Source organism: Scyliorhinus canicula, chromosome 7, assembly GCF_902713615.1.
Source record: "Scyliorhinus canicula chromosome 7, sScyCan1.1, whole genome shotgun sequence".
Taxonomy (NCBI): domain Eukaryota; kingdom Metazoa; phylum Chordata; class Chondrichthyes; order Carcharhiniformes; family Scyliorhinidae; genus Scyliorhinus; species Scyliorhinus canicula.
This window is the reverse complement of record NC_052152.1, coordinates 135,916,702-135,942,107: the sequence shown is the minus strand read 5'-3', so window position 1 is coordinate 135,942,107 and position 25,406 is coordinate 135,916,702. Positions and strand designations below refer to the sequence as shown.

Sequence of the window (25,406 nt, the reverse complement as noted above, 5' to 3'; positions counted from 1 at the left end):
CGAATGCATTCCTCCAGTGTGGTCAGAGACAACTGCATAATCATGACATTTACTGTTGATATCATCAACTTTGATTCATTAACACAATCATTTTTTTGCTGGCTATGACAAAAAAAATATGGAATTCCCAATTATGGAACAAAAGAAATGTGGTATCACCAAGAAATGATCAACCAATCAGCAGTAGAATTGTGTTGTATGTATTTGGAAAGGTTTGGGTGAATAAGGAGGCTTCAGACAATTTTACAAAGAACAATCGTGAAGTCTTGAATGGTTTTGTTGCTATTTGAACACCGAATCAGACTTATGTTCTTGTCATCATTCTCATCTATTTTTTCTCACTCCCTTTCACGAGGGAGCCAATTCTTCCAGGGGGTGCAGATCCATTTTGTGCATTCCCTCTGGAGCCCCATGAGCTCTGACAGCCCCTTTAGTACCCCCGCCATCCCTGGCAGGTCTCTGGCGCCTCAGTGGTCCGACACACATTGACAGATCCTGACAGCTTTCAAGGAAGTGTCCAGGTTTTGGGTATGTGCCAGCTAACAAGTGCTGGAAGGTCACTACACTGTGCAATGTCGAGCCCAAACCTATCCCCCCCCCCCCCCACCCCCCTGCCCCTCAACCCACACCCAGTTAACCTCCAGCAGCAGGTTGTTGGACATCGATCGTGAAACCCTCAACCGAGCACCATCAGCAGGCGTCTGCATCAACCCAATACAATTTCAGAAAAGCATGGCGGCAGACTTTATGCAAGATTCACCAGTCACACAAGTACAGGTCGAAGGACTTTAGACGAAAACAATAAATGCTTGTTATCCTGTCAGTATTAAGCGTGACCAACCTGTACAGTGGTGACTGATAACAGAATAGTCATCCTTTGCTGCACCGTCCCAATGAGTAACATTACTGGTGAACTGTGATGCATGGCGCTCAAGGATATAAAATTACAGGATGTACTGATCACACAATAAAACAGTTCTACAGAGTTCAGCTTTGAAGCAAATTCTGTAAGATTCCAAGGGAAACGCTTTGAACCCTGGAGGATTTTGTTTCAGCTACCTATTGACGATAAGGCAACTCAGTTCAGGCATTCCCTTCCTGCAGTCCATTAGCGCCCTGTCCAGTGATGTAGCAGTCCTTTGATGTGCCATGCTGGGTTGCTCCTTCCTCCTCGGGGGAATGACTGTCTTTGCCTTCTTCCTGGATCCCGGTTTGTATGCTGTTGTCCCCTCCTTGCTCCATCTCTGGGACACCCACCAGTTGGGTTTCCTGCGCTACCCGCTCTTGGTCCTTCTCCTTCTGTTCTCTCCATCTGTTTATCTAATGATCAAGGACATTGAGGCAGATGATAGAGTGTTTAATACGAGGCCACTCCCAACCAGTCTTCTGCTGCAGGTGGAATCTGCTAGCCTCGTGTGGCAGGTAGATCCCACGGCAACAGGTCAAACAACCACACAACCTTCCCCGGTGCATCTGTATACTAAACACCATTGCATCCCTGACTCTGGTGCATGCCTCAAACGTTGCCCATGCCAATACTGGCTAGGATATTTTTTCAATTCATTTATGGGATGTGGGCATCGCTGGTTAGGTCAGCATTTAATGCTGGAACCTTCCAATGGTTTGTGAAGCCAGAGACAGCCTTGCACTGCTGGCTTCTCCAACAGTTGGAAATGTTCCAGCGAGCCTGGGGTTGCTGGACCTGCCATGCTGGAAATATCCTTGACAGGCTGAGACTGCTAAACTCCCTCAACACCCCCACCCCGCCCCCAATGGTTGGGAATTCCCCTGACAAGGAGAGCAGTGGCCTCGTGGTATTGTCGCTGCACTAGTAATCCAGAGACACAGGGTAATGCCCTGGTAACCCGGGTTTGAATCCCACCGCTGCAGATGGTGAAATCTGAATTCAATTTTTTAAAAATTAATTAACGGTCTAATGATCATGAAACCATTGTCGTAAAAACCCATCTGGTTCACTTATGTCCTTTAAGGAAGGAAATCTCCCATCCTTAACCTGCCCCTATCCTTAGGAGCAGCACAGTAGCACACGTGGCTAGCACTGTGACTTCACAGCGTCAGGGTCCCAGGTTCGATTCCCGGCTGAGTCACTGTCTGTGCAGAGTCTGCCCGTTCTCCCCATGTCTGCGTGGGTTTCCTCTGGGTGCTCCGGTTTCCTCCCACAGTCCAAAGACGTGCAGGTTAGGTTTATTGGCCATGATAAATTGCCCTTAGTGTCCAACAAGGTTAGGAGGGGTTATTGGGTTATAGGGATAGGATGGAAGTGAGGGCTTAAGTGGGTCGGTGCAGACTCGATGGGCCGAATGGCCTCCTTCTGCATTGTATGTTCTATGTATCTATGGTCTGGCCTGCATGTGAATTAGGATCCACAGCCATGTGGCTGACTCTTAAATGCCCTCAGGGATGGGCAATAAATGATGGCCCAGCCAGTGATGCTCACATCCCACGAATTAATCTAAATAAAGACAGGTTGGGGTTCTACACATTCCAAAGGTTGGGAATATCCCAGTCAGGCTGGAATTCCAAGCCCTCCAATGTTTCGATGCCCCAGACAGGCTCTACGGGCTGAACACACAAACCTTCCACAACCAAAACAATAAGCTCCTGAACCACTCACTTGCATTGCTGCTACAGCTCTGCTGCCTCTGGGGGCACCAAGCGGTAAGCACACTTGAGGTGCTGTTACTGAGCAGCCAGGAGCATCATTAACCATTACTGAGCCCATTACTGAAATAACTCAAAGTACTGACCTGTCCTTGAAGTAAGTTCCAAGCCTGGTCCAGATAACCTGCAGGGAAGGACATGCCTGTTATTACAGTATGATCCGCACTGATTCACTTGAATGCTTCTCCTTCTCAGCTCTGTAACTATTTTATTTTATTTCAAATTCCTTCCTCTTGTTCTGGATTCTGTGACCGGAGGTTAAAGTTGCTCACCTTACCACCCCGTCCCCACCACCACACACCACACCCTCGCACATCCCCCCCCCCCCCCCCCCCCCCCCCCCATCCCCTGCCCCACACTCCAACCAGTGGAGAGTTTTCCCAGATTCCCATTGACTCCAGTTAGCTCGGGCTCCTTGATACCATACTCGTCCAATGCTGCCTTGATGGAAAGGGCAGTCATTCTCATCTCACCACTTGAGTTCAGCTCTTTTGTCCATGTTAGAGCCAAGGCTGTAATGAGGTCAGGAGTTGAGTGTCGCTGGCAGAACCCAAACTAAGCATCCACGAGTAGGTAATTGCTGAGTAAGTGCCGCTTGATAGCGTTGTTGATGACCCCTTCCATCACTTTATTGATGATTGAGAGTAGACTATCGGGGTGGTAATTAGCTGGGTTGGTTTTGTCGTGTTTCTTGTATACAGGACATACCTGGGCAATTTTCTACATTGCCAAGCAGATGCCGGTGTTGTAGCTGTACTGGAACAGCTTGGCTAGGGGCTTGGCAAGTTTTTGAAAAATTCATTTTTACGGGATGTGGGCTTCGCTGGCTAAGCCAGCATTTGTTGCCCTTCTCTAATTGCCATTGAGAAGGTGACGGGGAGGTGCCTTCTTAAACTGCTGCAGTCCATGTGGTGTAGGTACACCCACTATGCTGCTAGGAGGGAGTTCGAGGGCTTTGACTCAGCGACAGTGAAGGAACGGCGTTATATTTCCAAGTCAGGATGGTGAGGAGGGGAACTTCCAAATGTTGGTGTTCCCATTTCTGCTGCCCTGGTCCTTCTGGATGGTAGTGGTCGTGGGTTTGGAAGGTACTGCCTAAAGCGACGGGGTAAGCTCCTGCAGTGGATCCTGTAGATGGTATACACTGTTACTATGGTGCATCAGTGATGGAGGGAGGGAATGTTTATGGAAAGAGTACCAAGCAAACGTAGCCACAATGTTTATAAGACTACTGCAGTTCAGTTTCTGGTCAGTGGTAACCCACAGAATGTTGATAGTGGGGGATTCAGTGATGGTAAAGCCACTGAATGTCAAGGGGTGATGGTTAGATACTCTCTTATTGGACATGGTCACTGCCTGGCACTTATGTGACACGAATATTACTTGCCACTTGTCAGCCCAAGTCTGGATATTGTTAAGGTCTTGTTACATTTGCACATGGACTGCTTCAGTATCTGAGGAGTCACAAATGGTGCTAAACATTGTGTAATCATCAGCGACAATCCGCAGATCTGACCTCATGTTGGAACGAAGGTGATGAAGCAGCTGAAGATGGTTGGGCTCAGGACACTACCCGAGGAACCCCTACAGTGATGTCAAAGGATTGAGATGACTGACCTCCAACAACCACAACCATCTTCCTTTGTGCCAGGTATGACTCCAACCAGTGAAGAGTTTTTCCCTTGATTCACATTGACTTCAGTTTTGCTAGTGTTCTATACTCCATCAAATGCTGCCTTGTTGTCAGGGGCAGTTACTCTCACCTCGCTCCTGGAGTTCAGCTCTTTTTTCCATGTTTGAACCAAGGCTGTAATGAGGTCAGGAGCTCAGTGACCCTGGCAGAACCCAAACTGAGCAACAGTGAGCAGATTATTGCCAAGTCAGTGCCGCTTGGGAGCATTGTTGATGACCCCTTCCATCACTTTACTGAAGATCGAGAGTAGACTGATAAGGCAGTAATTGGCTGGGTTGGATTTGTCCTGCTCTTTGTAAGCAGCACATACCTGGACATTTTCCACATTGGGTATGTGCCAGTGTTGTAGCTGTACTAGCAGAGTTTGGCCAGGGGTGCGGCAAGTTCTAGAGCACAGGTCTTCAGTATTATTGCTAGAAAATTGTACGGGCCCATAGCCTTTGCAGTATCCAGTGCCTTCAGTATTCTCTTGTATCACGTGAGGTGAATCAAATTGGCTGAATACTGACATCTGTGATGCTGGGACCTCCAGAGGAGACCGAGATGGATCATCCGCTCAGCACTTCTAGCTGAAGATCGTTGCGAATACTTCAGCCTTGTCTTTTGCACAGATGTGCTGAGCTCCTCCATCATTGAGGATGAGGATATTTGTAGAGCCTCCTCCTCCAGAGAGATGTTTAATTGTCCACCACGATTCACAACTGGATCTGGCAGGACTGCAGATCGCTTGCTGCTTAAGTTCTTTGGCATGCAAGTAGTCCTGTGTTGTAACTTCACCAGTTTTACATCTCAATTTTCAAAATGCCTGTTGTTGCTCCTGACATGCTCTCCTGCACTGTTCATTGAACCAAGGTTGATCGCTGGCTTGGTGGTAACGATAGAGTGAGGGATATGCCAGGGCATGAGGTTGCAGGATATGCTGAGTACAATTCTGCTGCTGCTGATGGTCCACAGTGCCTCATGGATGCCCAATCCTGAGTTGCTAGGTCTGTTGTGAATCTATCCCATTTAGCACAATGGTAGTGCCACACAACACGATGACGGGTATCCTCAATATGAAGACGGGACTTAGTCTCCACAAGGACTGTGCAGTGGTCACTCCTCCCGATACGGTCATGGACAGATCTGCGGCAGGCAGGTTGATGAGGATGAGGTCTAGTTTATTTTTCCCTCTTGTTGGTTCCCCCACCATCTGTCACTGACCCAATCTAGCAGTTATGTCCTTCAGGACTCAGCCAGCTCCATCTGTGGTAGTACTACTGAGCCACTCTTGTTACTGGACATTGAAGTCCCCAACCCAGAGTACATTCTCCCCCCTTGCCACTCAGTGCTTCCTCCAAATGGTGTTCAACATGGAGAAGTACTGATTCATCACCTTGGGGAGGTTTCCTTGCCGGGTACAATGTCGGGCCTAATGGCGTGAGATTTCATGGGGTCTAGAGTATCAAAAACAAGTATCCAATAGACCTTTTCGATCACTCTTTCCAGTTGTGAAGTACATTTCATTAACTTGTGCACTATGTGATAAATCCCATTGTCCATCAAATAGCCGAAGCTAACCCCCTTTCTGTAAATTTGCCGCTCCAATGAAGCACCTTGGAATGTTTTATTCCATACATGTTAAATATAAGATTTTGTTGCTGATGTGCAAAATCGAAAGATATTTGGGCCATGGCACACCAACCTACGGGTTCTAATGAGATAGAAATAGATCTAATATAAATATATCCAGTTCCCATTTAAAGGCATAAATTCTGTCTTTAGTTTCACATCATATTGTGGCGGTAATTTTAGAAGCTGCCTTTACTTTCCATAATCAACAAGGTAATTTTTTATAATTATAATTAAACTTTAGTCCAATTTCAGAAGCAACATTAGTTGGAGTAAAAAAACTCCCCCTGCAGTATAGATAAAGAGCTGGGGCACAGAAAACTGAGGTGCCACAGCACTGCTACTGGTGGGAGGTTATAATTTTAGTGTGACCAGTTTACATCGGCAAGTTCCATTCTGAATAGGAACATAGGAAGTTATGTTGCCACAAAGTGCAACATAAACAACAGTAATAGGCAGTAAAGGTTTGCAGACAGGAAGTACAAATAGGCTTGAGTGTCTTAAGAAGTTATAGATAGGTTATATTAACCGGAATCAGTTCTTCAGACCGCTCCTCATGGAAATAGACTGATAACTGATAACTGGGGCTTACATTGTGACACAATGAATAATGTGGCAGGCTTTTAAAGCAGATTTTGATGTTTGGTTAACTTTTTTTAATGTTTGCTAGTTTACCTTTCAGTTTTCTAGGTCAAAGTCCAACTGCCTAGTCCAAAGAATGATAAAGCTAGTTGGCTGGTAGCTAAAAAAAAACACACTCCAGCTCTCTTTAAACACTTGGCTCAGTCAGCTGTACTGTGAAATGTCACAATCGTCACATAACTGTTAGAACGGAAGACTCACCCAGCCTGCTGCAGATAAATAAAACTATGATGATGATAAGAAGCAGAGCCAAACAGATAACTGCAGCTTTGTAGGATTCGTTGTTCTGTAACGGGACACCTGAAATAAAAAGGAAATATTTATCAGTCTGATCTTGAACTAGATATAGTAAGTCCTGAATATAAATCATTTCACCTTAAGTTATTTTGTTATAACATGGACTGTTTTCTCGATTAACGTTATTATTTCACCAGCCCGTCACCCCATCCCCCACATCCCCAATGAATTCGGGGCCAGCTACTGTGATGTAATGATGCACCATCATTACAGTCACCAGAGGCCGAGACTGCGTGTAGACCAGGGGTGGGAAAACTACGGCCCGCCAAAGGTCTTTATGCGGCCCACCAAGTAAAAAAATTTTTTTTTTTTTTAAAGGGGGGGGGGGGGCTGTTGGGTTACTTACTGGTATAGGGTGGATACGTTGACTTGAGTAGGGTGATCATTGCTTGGCACAACGTCGAGGGCCGAAGGGCCTGTTCTGTGCTGTACTGTTCTATGTTCTATATGAGGCGCCCAGAATCATAACCGGGTGAAGTAATTATTTTACTTAATATACTATGCGGCCCTTTAAAATTGTGAATTTCTGAATATGGCCCTTGCACGGAAATGTTTGCCCACCCCTGGTGTAGACAGTGAGGCCCGGAATCCTAGTTGCAGAAGTGCAGTGCAGTGACAGGGAGCTGTTGATGACTGAACTGTGAGTAACCTGGGGCGGGGGGGGGTAAGGAGTGAGAACACCTCACCTTATTCATGGCTCCCCCCACCCCCTCACTTATTTCACGGCCTGAGCAGGGGCTTGGTCCCTCTAATCTGTCAGGAAGTGGTCCAGGCTCTGGAGATGGAGAGCGAGACAATGGGAAAGGATGGAGGAGAAAAGGAAAGACCGGAATTCTCTGGCAGTGGGATTCTCTGGTCCTGCTGGCACGCATCCCTTCCCACAGGTTTCCCGGCAGCGTGGGATAGGTTCAATGAGAATTCCCATTAACAGCGGCAGAAGGAGAGAACCCCGCTGCCAGTGAAGAACATGCGGCTGGGAGGCTGGAAAATCCCACCCAGAGTGGGAAAGGCTGGAGGAGAGAAAGTGTGGGAAAGGAGATGGGAGAGGAAAAGAGAAGGAGAGGAAGTGTGAGAGAGAGAAAAAGAGAGAGAGAGACAATGGAAAAAGAGAGAATGGAAAAGAAAGAAAGGCAGAGTGGGAAAGGAAAGCAAGCAAAAAGTTGAGCTTAGTTTCACGAATGCTACAGGTGAGACACACAAGCTGTGCCGTTCAGAGCATGTTTGGGTGATTTAGTGATATCTAATTTCTGTTCTGCTAAACAATTTATTTTAGATTGCATGTTAGGAATGGACAGCGCAAAGGCAACACAGTGGCGCAGTGGGTTAGCCCTGCAGCCTCACAGCGCCGAGGTCCCAGGTTCGATCCCGGCTCTGGGTCACTGTCTGTGTGGAGTTTGCACATTCTCCCCGTGTCTGCGTGGGTTTCGCCCCCACAGCCCAAAGATGTGCAGGGTAGGTGGATTGGCCACGCTAAATTGCCCCTTAATTGGAAAAAATTAATTGGGTACTCCAAATTTTTTTTTTTAAATGGTCAGGACTGCAGTACGGTAAAATATTTCAACATGTACATTGGTTCTTCAGGGCAAAAAATGCCTGAAGGAACCGAACTCCAGCTTTCGCATTCATTTCTGTGGGAACCTGTGATTCACATAAAGTCACGATTTTCAGGAATGTGCTGTTGAAGGAGGCTCAGCCAGTTGCTGCAGTGCATTTTATAGATGGTTCACTCTGCCGCCACTGTGCGTCAGTGGTGGAGGGAGAGAATGTTTAAAATCCCTGTCTGATCCTTCCCAAATCAGCGTGAACGGCATCTCTTCCTGGAGTGTTTGCCCTAGAGCTCCACGTCCTAAACAGGAGAGCTCCTTTTCCTGGCTCACCACATGCTCATCTCAGGTTGGTCAATGGAACAGGGGGGGGGGGGTGCAGTCAGGAACACACTCCCCAACTATTTGAAGATCCCTTTCTCAAACCATCTCCAACAACAATTTTTATTGTAAATCTGGAGACTTCAGGTCATCCATAATGACCAGCTCCGTATGGTGGAGAGTACTTACTGCACCTGACGTCGTTCACCAAGGTACCAGGGATCCCTTCAATCAGTCCAAGCGATGCACAGCTGAAAAGAAACAAATGGCCCTTAGAACCAACAGAGACCATCCCTCGCCTCCCCTCCGCTGTCAGGTAGTTCAGCAATTCGCAGAATCAGTCCCTGTACTGTACTCTCACTGATCTTTGATCAAGATGGAGGTTTGCAGCAGCAGTGACTGAAGGAAGGGAACATCCAGGCAGAGTTCCTGCTCCTGATCACGAGCCAGCAGTTTGCAGATGAGAACATCTGGAAAGGACTGGATCGGACGAGGCTGCTAGGAATTTTTATTCCTCTTTCTCAGCTCCATTCTCCTGTCCTAACCCCACTGGCCATCCTCAAGCGTGTCATTCTCCAGGTGCCAGCAGAGCCCACCCTGGTACCCATCCTTCACGTGACAGCCGATATGGTGAGTGGGGGGGGGAATCGCAGCCAAACCCAATCTTGATTCCCCCACCCACCCACCCACCCGCAACATCTGCACATTCGCACTTTTGAGGGTAGGCCACCGATTAGCAATCAGGAGCAGGGGGGCCTCGATGCTCAGTCCAGCAGTATGGAGATCAGCTGAGGTCAGCACAAACTTTGGATCACACTCATGAACCTCTTCCTCTGTATATCTTTGTACACCTTTCCTTGGATTGCCACCTTGCCGTGGCGGAGAGGCTCAAGCGTTACGTTGACGCTGAGAGCAATACCATTGGGAGTCTTGAGCTCCTAGCAGGGTCACTCATGACGGCAAGATCGAAGGGGAGGAACCACCCAAAGGGCAATCCAAAACCAATTCCCAACGGTGGATCAGGCGGAAGACACCCCCCCCCCCCCCCGCCCCCCCCCCCACTGCTGCGCTGGAAAACCGCATCCAGCTGGCTCATCTACATCTGGTCAGGAAATCAAAGTTAACAGAGTTTCTTAGGTGGACAATCATACTTGTTAGCGAGTGATCGGCGAAGAAGAAATCTTTCTACCAGAGGAAACAGGAGCAGGGTAGGCCATTCGGCCCCTCGAGCCTGCTCTACCATTCGAACAGATCATGGCTGACCTTCTACCTCAAAGACATTTTCCTTGCACTATTCTAATGTCCCTTGGTATCCGTAATATCCAGAAATCTACTCGATCTCAGTCTTAAACATACCAAAAGTCTGGGTCTCCACACATTCCACTGGGGTAGACAATTCCAACGATTTACCATTCTCTGAGTGAAGATATTCCTCCTCATCTCAGTTCTAACTGGCCTGCCCTTTGTTCTGAGACTGTGTCCCCTGGTTCTACACTCCCAGCCAGGGGAGACATTTTTCCGACATTTACCCTGGCAGACCCTGTAAGAACTTTCTCTGTCTCAATTACACTACCTCTCATTCTCCTAAATTCCAGGGAATACAGACCCAGTCTCCTCAACCCTTCCTACTAGGACAGTCCCGCCATCCCAGGAATCAGTCAGCTGAGCCTTCATTGCACTCCCTCTATGGAAAGTATATCCGTCCTTCAATAAAGAGACCAAAACTGTACAATTACTCCTGGTGCGGTCTCACCAAACCTCTGTACAATTGCAGCAAGACATCCTGTACTTAAATCCCCTTGCAATGAAGACCACACCTGGCTGTGCATTTATCAGCTGAGTCAATGAGAAAGTGTTGATGGTCTTGTAGCTACAATAACACACCAGTTTTCACCCAACAGCATCAGTTCTCAATACTCCTGCAACAGGGTTATTATACTGGGGAGTCAGCCGGAATGTACAATTCTGAATTTAACATTTTTGGAGCAAAGGTTCTTACATCCAATATATTTTTTTTTAAATATAATTTTTATTGGAATTTGTTACAGAAAGTATAAAACATAACGACAAACAATGAAATGCAACAAAATAACCCATCATAACCGTACCACCCCCAAACCGTATCGACGCATGTATCACACCCCCCCCCCATCCCCAATGAACAACAAAAGAACTTCAAAATAAATTTAAATTAAATAAACAAACATAGTCATCGTCCGCCCCCCCCCCACCTTTTCCCCCCCCTTCCCCCCTCCCCTCCCCTCCTCCCCCCCCCCCCCCCCCCCCGGGTTGCTGCTGCTACTGTCCCCGTACCCTATCGTAGAGCCAGAAAGTCGAGGAAAGGTTGCCACCGCCTAAAGAACCCTTGTACCGACCCTCTCAGGGCGAATTTGACCTTCTCTAGCTTAATGAATCTCGCCATGTTATTGATCCAGGTCTCCACGCTTGGGAGCCTCGCATCCTTCCATTGTAGCAAGATCCTTCGCCGGGCTACTAGGGACGCAAAGGCCAGCACACCGGCCTCTTTCGCCTCCTGCACTCCCGGCTCCACCCCAACCCCAAAAATCGCGAGTCCCCATCCTGGCTTGACCCTGGATCCCACCACCCTCGACACTGTCCTCGCCACCCCCTTCCAGAACTCCTCCAGCGCCGGGCATGCCCAGAACATATGGGCATGGTTCGCTGGACTCCCCGAGCACCTGACACACCTGTCTTCACCCCCAAAGAACCTACTCATCCTTGTCCCAGTCATGTGGGCCCGGTGCAGCACCTTGAATTGGATGAGGCTAAGCCGCGCACACGAGGAGGAAGAATTAACCCTCTCCAGGGCATCAGGCCATGTCCCGTCTTCGATCTGTTCCCCCAGTTCCCCCTCCCACTTAGCTTTCAGCTCCTCTACTGACGCCTCCTCCGCCTCCTGCATAACCTTGCAGATATCAGATATCTTCCCCTCTCCGACCCAGACCCCCGAAAGCACCCTGTGGCTCACCCCCCTCGCGGGAAGTGAAGGGAATCCCTCCACCTGCCGCCTAGCAAATGCCTTTACCTGCAGATACCTGAACATGTTCCCCGGGGGGAGCCCAAATTTCTCCTCCTACTCCCCAAGGCTTGCAAACCTCCCATCAATAAACAGGTCCCTCAGCTGTCTGATGCCCGCTCTGTGCCAACCCTGAAATCCCCCATCAATGTTCCCCGGGACGAACCTATGGTTCCCCCTTAACGGAGCTTCCATCGAGCCCCCCACTTCTCCCCTATGTCGCCTCCACTGCCCCAAAATCTTGAGGGTAGCCGCCACCACCGGACTCGTGGTATACCTCGTAGGAGGGAGCGGCCACGGCGCCGTTACCAGGGCCCCCAGGCTTGTATCTCCACAGGACGCCCTCTCCATCCGTTTCCATGCTGCCCCCTCCCCCTCCATTACCCACTTGTGCACCATCGACACATTGGCCGCTCAATAATACCCCGAGAGATTGGGTAATGCCAGCCTCCCCCCATCTCTACCCCGCTCCAAGAAGACCCTCTTCACCATCGGGGTCCCATGCGCCCAAACAAAGCTCATGATGCTGCTAGTCACCCTTCTAAAAAAGGCCCTAGGGATAAAGATGGGCAAACACTGAAAAAGGAACAAGAACCTCGGGAGAACCATCATTTTGACGGACTGCACTCTACCCGCCAACGATAGCGGCACCATGTCCCACCTTTTAAATTCCTCCTCCATCTGCTCCACCAGCCTGGTGGTGGCTGCATTCTCAAAAATGTATGTTGTCTAAAGTGCTGATGCCCTTGCAGGAGGAACTCCTCAACATATCATGGAATCCCTGCAGTGTCATTTGGCCCATTGAGTTACTGACCCCCTGAAAGAGTACCCCACCCAAGCCCATTCCCCTGCCCTATCCCCACCTGAGCCACACATCCCTGGACAAATTACATGGCAAATCCACGTTACCTGCACATCTTTGGACTGTGGGAGAAAACCGGAGTACCCTAAGGAAACCCACACGGACAATGTGAAAACTCCACACAATCACCCACGGTCAGGATTGAACCAGAGGCTCTAGCGTTGTGAGGCAGCAGTGCTAACCACTGTGCCACCGTGCCACCCAGCTTTCTTAACAGGACCTTGCTTGTGATAGTTGTAATGAAAGTCAAGGTTCATGTCAGATGAGGTTGTCATGATTTGTAATCAGTGAGTGGTTTTGGTGGGAAGGTGAGGTTGGGGGGCTATTTTTGTGCTGTGAGAGGGTCCAGACATCTCCAGCTTCTGGGACGCTGCAGCAGCAGTACTGATACTCACCTGGCGGTGGCAGCAAAGCACAGCTGTCACCAACTTCACTACTTTCAGTAAAAGGTACTCCTTCTTGAGTCCTTCTGACGCACAGTGGCACAACCTTCACCACGGGTGGGGCATGTCTCAAGATCTAACCCAAACACTAAGGAAATCGAACAACGGGTTGCTGGCACCAATCTGATCCACAGCAGCTGACCAGGCAACTGAACCAGCTGCCCCCATAAAGAGTCTGAGTTGCTGTGACAACGTACTGTGTTGTATTCTGGAGCTATGGATGGTGATAATCGAAGCTCCAATTTCTTTCCCTCACATGGCTGACCAGGAATCTCTCCCACTGTTACCGCGTGCCACTGGTGTGTTAAAGGGATTTACAAGTTGATGCTCGTTCTGTTTCACTGCATTATGAAAGTATTTTTGTCAATTCCCTCCCAGAATTAAACTAAATTAAACTAATTCAGGGCATACGCGTTAACCAACACCACCAGCCTCCCCTCCAAAGCACCCGTTGCTATAACATACCTGCCCCCCCGATCCACCACCACCTTCTCCACTCTCTTACCCATCATCAGCATCACAACCCCTCCGGGCCCTGCTATCGAAGCTCGAGTGGAACACCTGACTCACCCAACCCTTCCAAAACCTCACCAGGCCCTTCACCCTCAAGTGGGTCTCCTGCAACAGCAGCACATCAGCTCTCAAGCTCTTCAAATGCGAGAAGACTCTCGCTCACTTCACTGGTCCACCCAACCCCCGCACGTTCCACCTTACCATTCGGACTGGGGGGTCTCTCACCCCCCCCCCCCCCCTTCATGCCAGTCATGGTCACTAGCCCCACCCCCTCCTCCCGCCCAGCAAGCGGGACCCAATCCTGTCCCTAGTCACCGCCAGCCAGCTACCCGTTCCCCCCTCCTTCCCAGAAACCACTCTGCCATTTCCTCACAAAATCACTTCTCTCTGCATACTCCCCCATCCCCCCACCATTCACACCTCCCAGACCCATCGAAACCTGTCCACACAGGCTTGGCCGGCAACGGCCGCTCCCTCCACCTCACTACCGTTCACTGGCCAACTTACATTTGCTAACGAGATGGCCCCTGCCAGCACCCCCTACCCCCACATGCCCAATATCGAAAAGCCAACACTAAAGCTCCCACACACCCAGTTCCTCCCAAAAAACCAACAGAATATACCCCCAAATAAAGGGAGACAAACCCCAACATAACACCCAATGTCTCAAAATTATCCCCTCCCATCCACCACCTGGAAGAAATCAAAATATCCTTCGGCCCTCACGAATGCCTCCGCCTCCTCCGCCGTCTCAAAGTAATAGTCCTTGGAGTTATGGTCTGTGGTGAACGTATTGCTACTGCAATTCACCATTGTACTGTGTTGTATTATGTTGATGCCCCTGTGGGCTCCGCCTGTGGCTCTGCCCCCTCTGGGGTGGTATATAAACCTGCAGTCTGTAGGCGGCACTCAGTACAGAGCAGTCGCAGGCAGGCATAGATCTAGCTGATTAAAACCACTGTTCACTTCTGCTAATCGTCTCGTGTGAATTGATGGTCGCATCAATTTAATAAGCAAAGATATCGCAATGGAAGCCGCCCTCAAATCTGATCAACTGGAACTTGACCCACAGGCAGCTGAAGCCAAAGGAATCTTCTCACATTGGCTCTGCTGCTTCGAGGCCTACCTCACCTCCTCCTCCTCGCCCGCCGTCACTGAGGCACACAAGCTGAGTCTCCTCCATGCCCGGGTGAGCCACAGAATCTTTTTACTAATCGAGGACGTGACCACGTACGCAGACACGGTCGCGATCCTGAAAAGACATTATGTGACTCCGGTGAACAAAGTGTTCGTGCGTCATCTCCTCACCACACATCGTCAAAACCACAGGGAATTGCTGGAGGAATATCTACGTGACCTGAGGGTACTCGTTCGGAACTGTAACTACAAGGACGTCATGGCCTCGCAGCACATGGAACTCGCCATCTGGGACACCTATGTGGCTGGAGTCCGAGTCCAGCTATGTCAGACAGCACCTTCTCGAAAAGGGCGCCCTCGACCCTGAAGAGACGGTAAAACTATCCACCTCATTAGAGGTAGCCTTGCAAAAAGCCTAAATGCTTTCCCCTCCGACCACGCAATTGCCTCGTGGGTGCCGGAGGCGCTGCCATCACCCGACCCGAGAGTGTCCCAGGCCTGTGACGCATGGCTGCCCGCCCAACCCGCGGGGCCGCCTTGCTATTTCTGTGGTCAGAACCAGCACCCCAGGCAGCGTTGCCCAGCCCGGAACGCGACCTGCAGCGACTGCAGCAAGAAAGGACATTTTGACAAAGTCTGCTTGGCCCGACCCAAAGTTCCAAAATCGCAGCCCGACTCACAGGCCCGCAAACCCCGCAGCGTGGCTGCGTGCCTGCCGGTACCGTCCCCTTCTGACGCGTCATCCGCCTCGTGCTATCCGTGGGGGCCGCCACCTTTGACTCCGCGCGACACGTGCGACTCATGGGGGCTTCCATCTTGGCCGCCATCCTCAACCCAGCCCACCATGTGCGAATCATGGGGGCCGCCATCTTGGCCGCCATCTCTGGACCACCTCTCTACCACCTACCACGCCGGCTACCCGCAGCTCGGAGCGGTCACTCTCGACCAGTCACAGCCCAAGCACCTCAAGAACTCCATGATCACCGTCCAGATCAATGGGCACCGGGAGCACGGAGAGCTTCATCCATCCGGACACGGTAATGCGCTGCTCCCTCGAGATTTCCCCCACGTCCCAAACAATCTCCCTTGCTTCCGGATCACATTCAGTGCAGATCCGGGGGTACTGTGCTGCGAACCTCGCGATACAGGGCACCGGTAAAGCCAATTTTAAACTCTATGTCCTCCCCCATCTCTGCGCTCCTCTCTTGTTAGGACTGGATTTCCAGTGCAACCTCAGCATCCTGACCCTGAAGTTCGGCGGACCCCTACCCCCTCTCACTGTATGTAGCCTCGTGACCCTTAAGGTGGCCCGTCCCTCGCTCTTCACGAACCTCACCACCGACTGTAAACCCATCACCACCAGGAGCAGGCGGTACAGTGCCCAGGACAGGACTTTTATCAAGTCAGAGGTCCAGCGGCTCTTGAGGGAGGGGATCATCGAGGCCAGTAATAGCCCCTGGAGAGCCCAAGTGGTGGTCGTCAGGACCGGGGAAAATAACCGGATGGTTGTAAACTACAGCCAGGCCATAAATCGGTACACGCAACTCGATGCGTATCCCCTTCCCCGCAGAGCGGGTATGGTTAATCAGATTGCGCACTACCGGGTGTTCTCCACGGTAAATCTGAATTCCGCATATCACCAGCTTCCGATCCGCCCGGAAGACCACCACTATACGGCCTTTGAGGCAGACGGCCGCCTCGTCCACTTCCTCTGGGTCCCCTTCGGCGTCACCAACGGGGTCTCGGTCTTCCAAAAAACGATGGACCGAATGGCTGACCAGCACAGGCTGCGGGCCACCTTCCCATATTTGGATAATGTCACCATCTGCGGCCATGATCAGCAGGACCATGACGCCAATCTTCATAAGTTCCTTCAAACCGCCCAATCCCTGAATCTCACCGACAATAAGGAGAAATGCGTTTTCCACACAACCCGCCTAGCCATCCCCGTCTATGTCGTGGAAAACTGAGTCCTGGGCCCCGACCCCGACCGCATGTGCATCCTCCTGCAACTCCCCCTTCCCCACTGCCCCAAGGCCCTGAAAAGATGCCTGGGGTTCTTCTCATATTATGTCCAGTGGGTCCCCAACTATGCGGACAAAGCCCGCCCACTTATCAAAGCTACCATCTTCCCCCTGACGACTGAGGCCCGCCTGGCCTTCAGCCGTATCAAGGCAGACATTAGTACGGCTGCGATGCACGCGGTTGATGAGTCCATCCCCTTCCAGGTGGAGAGCGATGCACAGATGTCACCCTGGCCGCTACCCTTAACCAAGCAGGCAGGCCCGTGGCCTTCTTTTCCCGTACTCTCAACACCTCCGAGATTCGACACTCCTCTGTCGAAAAGGAAGCTCAAGTCATTGTGGAAGCTGTGCGACATTGGAGGCACTACCTGGCCGGTAGGAGATTCACCCTCGTCACCGACCAACATCAGTACCCTTTATGTTCAACAACACACAGCGGGGCAAGATCAAGAATGATAAGATCTTGAGGTGGAGAATCAAGCTCTCCACCTATAATTACAATATTGTGTATCGTCCTGTGAAGCTCAATGAGTCCCTAGATGCCCTGTCCCGCGGCACATACGCCAGCATGCAAGATGACCGACTTCGGGCCATCCACAATGACCACTGCCACCTGAGGGTCACGCGGCTTCTCCACTTCATCAAGGCCCGCGACCTGCGCTACTCCACCGAGGAGGTCAGGGCCATGGCCAGGGACTGCCAGGTCTGTGTGGAGTGCAAGACGCACTTCTATCGGCCAGACAGGGCTCACCTGGTGAAGGCCTACCGCCCCTTTGAGCACCTCAGCGTCGATTTCAAAGGGCCCCTTCCCTCCATTGACCGCAACGTGTACTTCCTCAACGTAGTTGACGAGTACTCCCATTTCCCCTTTGCCGTCCCATGTCCCAACATGACCGTGGCCACTGTCATTGTGGCCCTGCACAGCATCTTCACCCTGTTCGGATTCCCCAGTTACGACCACAGTGACCAGGCTCCTCTTTTATGAGCGATGAGCTGCGTCAGTACCTGCTCGGTAACGGCATTGCCTCGAGCAGGACTACCAGCTACAACCCCCGGGGAAACGGACAGGTGGAGAGAGAGAACATGATGGTATGGAAGGCCGTCCTTCTGACCCTGCGGTCTAGAAGTCTCCCAGTTTCCCGTTGGCAGGAGGTCCTCGCCGATGCGCTGCACTCCATTCAGTCGCCCCTCTGCACAGCCACGAACGAGACCCCTCACGACCGTCTATTTGTCTTCCCCAGGAAGTCCATCTCCAGGGTCCTGGCTGACAACACCGGGGCCTGTCCTCCGGAAGCACGTGAGGAGCCTTAAGTCCGATTCCCTGGTTGGGAGGATCCAGCTCCTACATGCCAACCCTCAGTATGCCTACGTGGCGAACCGCGGCGAACAACAGGATACAGTCTCCATCTGGGATCTGGCACCCGGCGGTTTCCCCAGCGACTATCACCAATGCGCGCGCCCCTCCCCCCCCCCCCCCCCCCCCCCCCCACACCGCCTATTACCACCAACCGCATACCTCACGGCGGGCTACCAGCTGCCCCCCTGGGGAACCTGAATACCACCCCCGCCCCTATAGGGCCTACAACCCCCTTCCCCCGTTGCCGAAACACTGTGATGAAGCTCCAGACGACACGCTGCCAGAGTCAACGAGTCTAACACCCGTGCCCGCAGCAAAGCCAGAGCTGAGGCGATCACAGAGAACAATTAAGGCTCCGGACAGACTCGATATGTGAGCCCACTTCACCCCCGCTGGACTTCAATTTTTAATAGGGGGTGAATGTGGTGGACGTATTGCTACTGCAATTCACCACTGTATTGTACTGTATTATTTTGATACGCCTGTGGGCTCCGCCTGTGGCTCCGCCCCCTCGGGGGTGGTATATAAACCTGCAGCCTGTAGACGGCACTCAGTACTGAGCAGTCGCAGACAGGCACAGATCCAGCTTATTAAAACCACTGTTCACTTCTGCTAATCATCTCGTGTGAATTGATGGTCACATCATGGTCAATTATCAACTTCGTCGGGTAGATCACCCAAAATATTGTACAATGCTGCCTTCTCCATGTTGAAGGCCGTCCGCCTTCTTGTCAGCTCCACCATGAGGTCTTGGTATGTTCGTACACCACTGCCTCCACCTCACCTCTCGATTCTGCTTCGCTCATCTCAGCACCTTCTCCTTCATCTGGTAGTTATGAAAACAGACTATCACAGCTCTTGGTGGCTCATCCACCTTTGGTTTTGGCCAGAGCCATCAGTAAGTCCTATCCAGCGCATCGAGGGAGGCATCCTCTTCTTCCCCCAAAAGCTTGGCGAACATCTCTGCAAAGTACTCCATCAGAATCCAGCCCTCCAGCCCCTCAGCCAGTCCCACGATCCACAAATTCTGCCGTCATGATCAGTTCTCCAGGTCCTCCACTTTGGCTCTCTGCCCTCTATTGCTCTCCTCCACAACTCCGCTTCCGTCGAGATGAACGGGTCACGATGCCGTGACAATACCTTCTTCACCCCCTTCAACACCTCACCATGCACTGCCGACTTCTTTCCAAGAGCCTCCTTGATCAGGGCCAGAGTATCATCCACCAACTGCTTAAGCAAAGCCATCATCTCCTTCCCCAGCCACTCAACGTGTTTGGTGAACTGCCGCTCAAATTCCCCTGTCATCACCTCAGCCAGCTTATCCGCCGTAGTGGGCACCACCCCACTCAGCAAGCTTGCTTCCGCCATTTCTCCACCAACAGAATTCAGCACTGAACTCGAGCTCGCAGGCGGACTCTCGCTCGCTCCTTTTCATCCCGTATTTGTTTGTTGGGTTCACAACATCTTTTCAGCTACCACAACTTTACTGGAGGTCAATTATATAAAATTTTCCCCCACACCTGGGTGAAAAGGGCAAAAAAAAAGGAAAGCTCTAGCAGGAGGCACCCAAAGTGCAACCTCCACCTACATGTCATCACCAGAAGTCCATTTGGCCGCTTTATGGACGCACCTTCCTTGCCCGTCAAGTCCTGGGGTGGGACTCAAACCGGGAGCTCCTGGTTCAGAGGGAGGGGCGCTGCCCACTGCACCACAAAACCTCCCCCTGCAGGCCTTTACAATGAAACTATTGCAAATCTCTACCATTAGCACATTCAGAGATTCCAGGTTTGTTGCAGATTTATAAAAGCTTTAACCAATGTAACTTATTTTAATCTAATTTTAACGAGCCACAGTTCGACAAGATTTTGCAGTGATAAACAGGTGAAACACTATGCAGGCAACCACAATTATCCACTATGCATGCACACACTGAGTACATAGACACACAAGTTTATAGACACACATGCATATATTCACACACATGCATACATGCTTACATATGCACATGTACAAGCATATGCACACATGCACACAATAGGTATATACATGCTTTACACATATGCACATAACACACACATACCCATACACACACAAAGGAGCATAGATATGCACATTCAGTCGAGGGCACTCAGCATTATAAGCTAGAAGAAATGGTAGCATACTTCTTGTAAAAATAAGCAAGCGCTTTTTCCGTATGACTTAATTTAAACAATAACCAGTTGTAAAAACTACTATTTATATTTCAAAATAGCATCACAGTTAGTGTTTATTTTGTACGCGGATATACAGAGAGTTGAAGTGTGTATATATATATATGCATGCATGTGTGTATATGTGCACGCATGCGCATGTTGTGTGTTTATAAATGTATGTGTTTGAAGGGTGCACTGTAAATTCTATGATTCTATGTGTCCATGGCTACAGCTACTTTCAATTGAAATTTAAGAGAAGTTGGTCCTTTTACAGGATCACAGTGTTTGGTTCCTGGACAGTTCAGACATTCAAACCAGCAGAGGGAGCCAGTCCTGGAGGTAAAATTGACATTAACGGGGTAGTCTCCTGACAGCAATAGAGTCAGCAAATTTTAAAATGTGTTTTAACAAAGGAAGAAAGAGACCGTCTAATCCTGCTCCCTCTCCTGTCCAAATACAGCTGTTATCCCCAATATTCACCATCATTTTCCAGTCTAATGTTTTTGCAGAATCTGCTCTCAATCCACAATTAACATCCCTGGTGATGCATTCTGCAACCTAATGCCCAGAGTCATAAATTGCCATCACCCACGTCTTGGGAATCAAGTGAGATTAAACCCATTCCTTTATAGGGTTGCAAAGTGACCAGGAATTAATGAATAATCTCCGGACACTGAATCATAGAATCATAAAATTTACAGTGCAGAAGGAGGCGTTTTGGCCCATCGAGTCATCACCAGCCCTCAGAAAGAGCACCCCACATAAGCCCGTGCCTCCACCCCATCCCCATAACCCAGTAACCCCAGCAAACCTTTTTCGACACTGAGGGCAATTTATTATATATACCTGCACAACTTTGGACTGTGGGTGGAAACCGGAGCACCCGGAGGAAACCCACGTAGACAGGGGCAGAACGTGCAGACTCCGGACAGACAGTGACCAAAGCCGGAATCAAATCTGGGACCCTGGAGTGCGAAGCAACTGTGCTAACCACTGTGCTACCGTGCTCTTCAGCAATGCAGGAGAAAAATCACAGGAACAATAAAAAGCAACAAAACATTGATTGTAAACTATAAAAATATCTGATTTGAGAAAAACAGCAGTCAGCAATATCATTGCAGAAAATATAGAAGCAGACCCCTCAAGCCTAAGCTTAGCACAATCGTTAGCACTGTTGCTTCACAGCGCCAGCGTCCCAAGTTTGATTCCTGGTTTGGGTCACTGTCTGTGTCGAGTCTGCACGTTCTCCCGTGTCTGTGTGAGTATCCTCCGGATGCTCCGGTTTCCTCGCACAGTCCTGAAAGACGTATTTGTTAGGTGAATTAGAAATTCTGAATTCTCCCTCCGTGTACCCGAACAGGCGCCAGAGTGTGGCGACGAGAGGATTTTCACAGTACCTTCGTTGCAGTGTTAATGTAAGCCAACTTGTGACACTAATAAAACTGATCTTTCACTTCAACTACACTTTCTCACTTGATCCTTATATTCCTTGATATGGAGAGTTCAAAACTATGGGCGGAAAAGCAGCATGGCGCAACGTGAGCGGTGAAGGCTGGGATACCCCACTCTCGGGATCTACCCAGCTCGCAACACCTCGCGAGATTCAACAAAATTTCGTGAGATGTTTTAAGGGGAACCCCGCCCACAATGGTTGGGATCAGGTTTTGGCAAATCTGTATATTAGAGCAAGGTAGTAAGCCTTTCTCTAAAAATGGCATCCCAATCTTTAGCTACAATTGGTTCCAGCGAGCAGACCTCCCCATTGTAAAAAACGAAGCTATATGCAAATTTGCAAGGTACCTGAGGCTTTGGGATTCAATCCCTTCACCTCGGGTCCTCAGGCAAGCACTGTTTGGTACTGGTTCCCACAGACGGAGACCAGATAGAACAGCACTCGTGGGGGTCTCCAAGGGAATCGGAGGCCCCCAGCTGCAGAACCTTTGGGCAGAGTGGCACTGCTGGTGCCATATGGGTACCCTGGCACTGCCAGCCTGGCACCCTAGCAGTGCCACCTGGGTGCCAGCCTGGCATTACCAAGGTACCCAAGTGCTGCTGGCAGGGGCACTGCCAAAGGTGGCATATTTTCATTGGGATGCCATTTAAAAATGGCATCCCAATCTTTAGCTACAATTGGCTCCAGCGAGCAGAGCTCCCCATTGTAAAAAACGATGCTATGTGCAGCCTCGCTTCAGGCTCCTTATTAAAGCGAGTCGCGTTGACTAGCTATGTGTTTCTTAGCACTGCGAGTGCCGGGAAACACATGGGAAACACACAGCTAAACGTGCTCGCTTCGGAACTTTGTTCCCTTTGGGGAAAATTGCGTCCTATATCTGCTCCAGCCTAAAATATACTCAATACCTGAGCAGCCACAGCTCTCTGGGTTAGATCATTCCAGAGATTCACAACACTCTAAAAACAACAACTCTCCGCAATCAGTTCAAAATTCGTAGATCTAGTCCCTGAACCTCCAGCCTGGAAGCAAGATCCTTCCAGTGCCGATCCTGTCAAGCCCTTCAGCATTTGTGTATTCTCCAATGACATCATCTCTTATTCTTTTCAATTCCTACAGAACATAATCTACTTTGACAACTTGTTGCGTAAAAATATTCTCCTCACCTTCACTCTTATTTGTTTGCTATTGGTCCAAAATACGCATCCGCAGCTCATCATTGTAAACAGTGTCTCCTCATTCACGAATTTAAGCCCCTCATCATTTTGAGCATCCAATTAACAATCCCAGCCTCTTTAGCCTGCCACATTAACTGAAGTCTCCTCTGCACCCTCTCTAAGGACTTGCATCCTTCAGATTGCATTGAATTTGACAAAATACTCCAGCTGAAGGTTGGATAATGGTTTATAAATGTTTAGGATAGCTTCCCGGTGTCATCCACTAGGGTTTGAAGAATTGCTGCTCCAGGAGGAAGAACAATGGTAGATAATGGCGGCAGAGTTGGGGGAAGTGGGTTTGGGATAGTTGAGAGGCAAGGGTTCACACGATGAAACGTCCAGAAATATGTCCAATTAGAGCTGGAAACCCCAATCCCCTAGCATGGATCCTACCCCGCAGGTCAGTAAGCTTCTACTTATGCAACCATGGTAACCAGGAGTGAGGGGAGGTAGAAGGTTCACCCTCCATCATGTTCACTCTCTCTCTTAGCAAAGGGTCTGTTCCATCTTTCTTGTAAAGCTCTGGTCCAGCATTTAGTTTAACCTCAGGTACTTACTTCGTCCACTTCCTGCAGGGCTCAGTTAAAGATGTCACGTTTGAATAGAATCCGAATTTGCAGTCCTCGCAAACTGTTGCCTGGTTCTTTCGATCGCCTAGTCAAGTGAGTAATGAAAATGACACCGTTACAAATTAACTAACAACTACAGCCACACCTAAACTGTTGGGCTGTTAACTGAAGGTTCAAAATCCAGCCTCATAACGGATGCTAAGCACCCATGCAAAAGACATCAGAACTCTAGAAAATCCTACAAATAATTCATGGAATCAAAGAATCTTACAGCATAGAAAGTGGCCACTCGGCCCATGACTTCTGGGCCAGCTCTGTGAAAGGGCTTTCCAATTTGTTCTTCTCCTGATTTGAAAGTTACTATTCAATCTGCCCCTACTGTCCTTCCCAGCTTAGAATAACTTGGTGCCTGAAAATAATTCTCCTCATCTCGCCTCTGGTTCCTTTCCCAATTATCTCAAATCTGTGTGCTCAGGTTAAAGATTCCCCCCCCCCCCCCTCCCCAACTCCAATGGAAACGGCTTCTCCCAATCTACTCTACTCAAATCTAAAATAATTTATTCAAAAAATACCTTTATCTGAGGTTCGGTACGGATCCAAAAATATTCACCAAACTTTCTCCTTTTATATCAGAGGATTTCACTTTGCAAGCTAGGGATTCCTGGCAGTAACAGCACTTTAATACATTGGGCTGCAGTAGGTGAATCTACCAACTGCTGGGTATTGATCCAACAGGCACCAAATTTGACTGGTAGACATGCTAAGTGACAATTGGTATCAGTGTCTTGGGTTAGGAGGGCAAGGTAACGAGGCAGTGGGTTGAGGGGTGGTGGTAGCATAAGCGCACGTGTGTGTGTGCGCGCGCACACGTAGGCACCAGGAAAGGACAAAATCAGGTCTAATTGTGATGCTCCCCATGATTGAACAGCTTGTCATCATCAATTTTTTCTTTCACAGGATGTGGGCATCGCTGTCAAGTCCAGCATTTATTGGCCATCCCTAATTGCCCTCGAGAAGGTGATGTTGAGCCACCTTATTGACCCATTGGAGATACATGTGGTTTGATACATCCACAGTGCTGCTAGGGAAGGAATCCCAGGATTCTGGCTCAGTAACAGTGAAGGAATGGCGATATGCTTCCAAGTCGGGATGGTGAACGACTTGGAGAACTTGGAGTGATGGTGTTTCTAGGTATTTGCTGCCCCAGAAGACACAGGATTGGAAGGTGTTGTTTAAAGGTGCTGTCTAAGCTCAGACCTCTGACATTCTTGGGAAAGAAGGGAATAAAGGAAAGGGTTATCCACTTAATGAGGAAGAAACCAAAATGGATGATGTACCCTCGTACTCTCAATCACAATAACATGAAGAACAATCTTGTTTGAGATCCAATTCCACACTGGATTAGACACAGATACCCTGCTCAACCCCAGGGTTTGGAGGTGAAGATCTCCTTTCTATGATGGTGAGGTTGCTGAGTTATGTAATATGTTATTCCTGCTCACCAATGGAATCTGGTTTCTGTTGATGAATGTTAAATACCCAGTACTTTAAATTAATAAGGTGAACATGTGTTGGGCATTGATTAGTTAAGTATACTCAGAAGAGTGTATGAAGAGTCAGCCAGCACCGGGTAGCTGATGTTAAAGTGGAAAAGTGAGATCTGTGATGAATAATAAACAGACTCTATCAAAACTTCCGAGTTTATTCCCCACAACCAGGCTTGGGATTTTCTCTAACATTTGATTGTAAAAATGGTTGCCTGAAAATGAAGATTGGAGACTGAGATTTACTTCCATACAGAAGGCTAGTATTGAG

At 49.5% G+C, this 25,406-nt stretch overlaps 1 protein-coding gene across 2 annotated transcripts in view; it reads right to left on the bottom strand.

Moving 5' to 3' along the window:
• Positions 1–625: 625 nt before the first annotated feature.
• Positions 626–25,406, bottom strand: part of LOC119969408 (tumor necrosis factor receptor superfamily member 5-like) — a 119,305-nt gene continuing 94,524 nt past the window's right edge. For both annotated transcript variants that reach the window (XM_038803027.1, XM_038803026.1), the window contains 5 exons: positions 23,580–23,676; positions 8,980–9,041; positions 6,830–6,928; positions 2,769–2,806; positions 626–1,320 (listed from right to left, as the gene is read on the bottom strand). In XM_038803027.1, the coding sequence (XP_038658955.1) occupies positions 1,084–1,320; positions 2,769–2,806; positions 6,830–6,928; positions 8,980–9,041; positions 23,580–23,676 (533 nt within the window). In that variant the 3' untranslated portion in view covers positions 626–1,083. The remainder of the gene's footprint in view (positions 1,321–2,768; positions 2,807–6,829; positions 6,929–8,979; positions 9,042–23,579; positions 23,677–25,406) is intronic.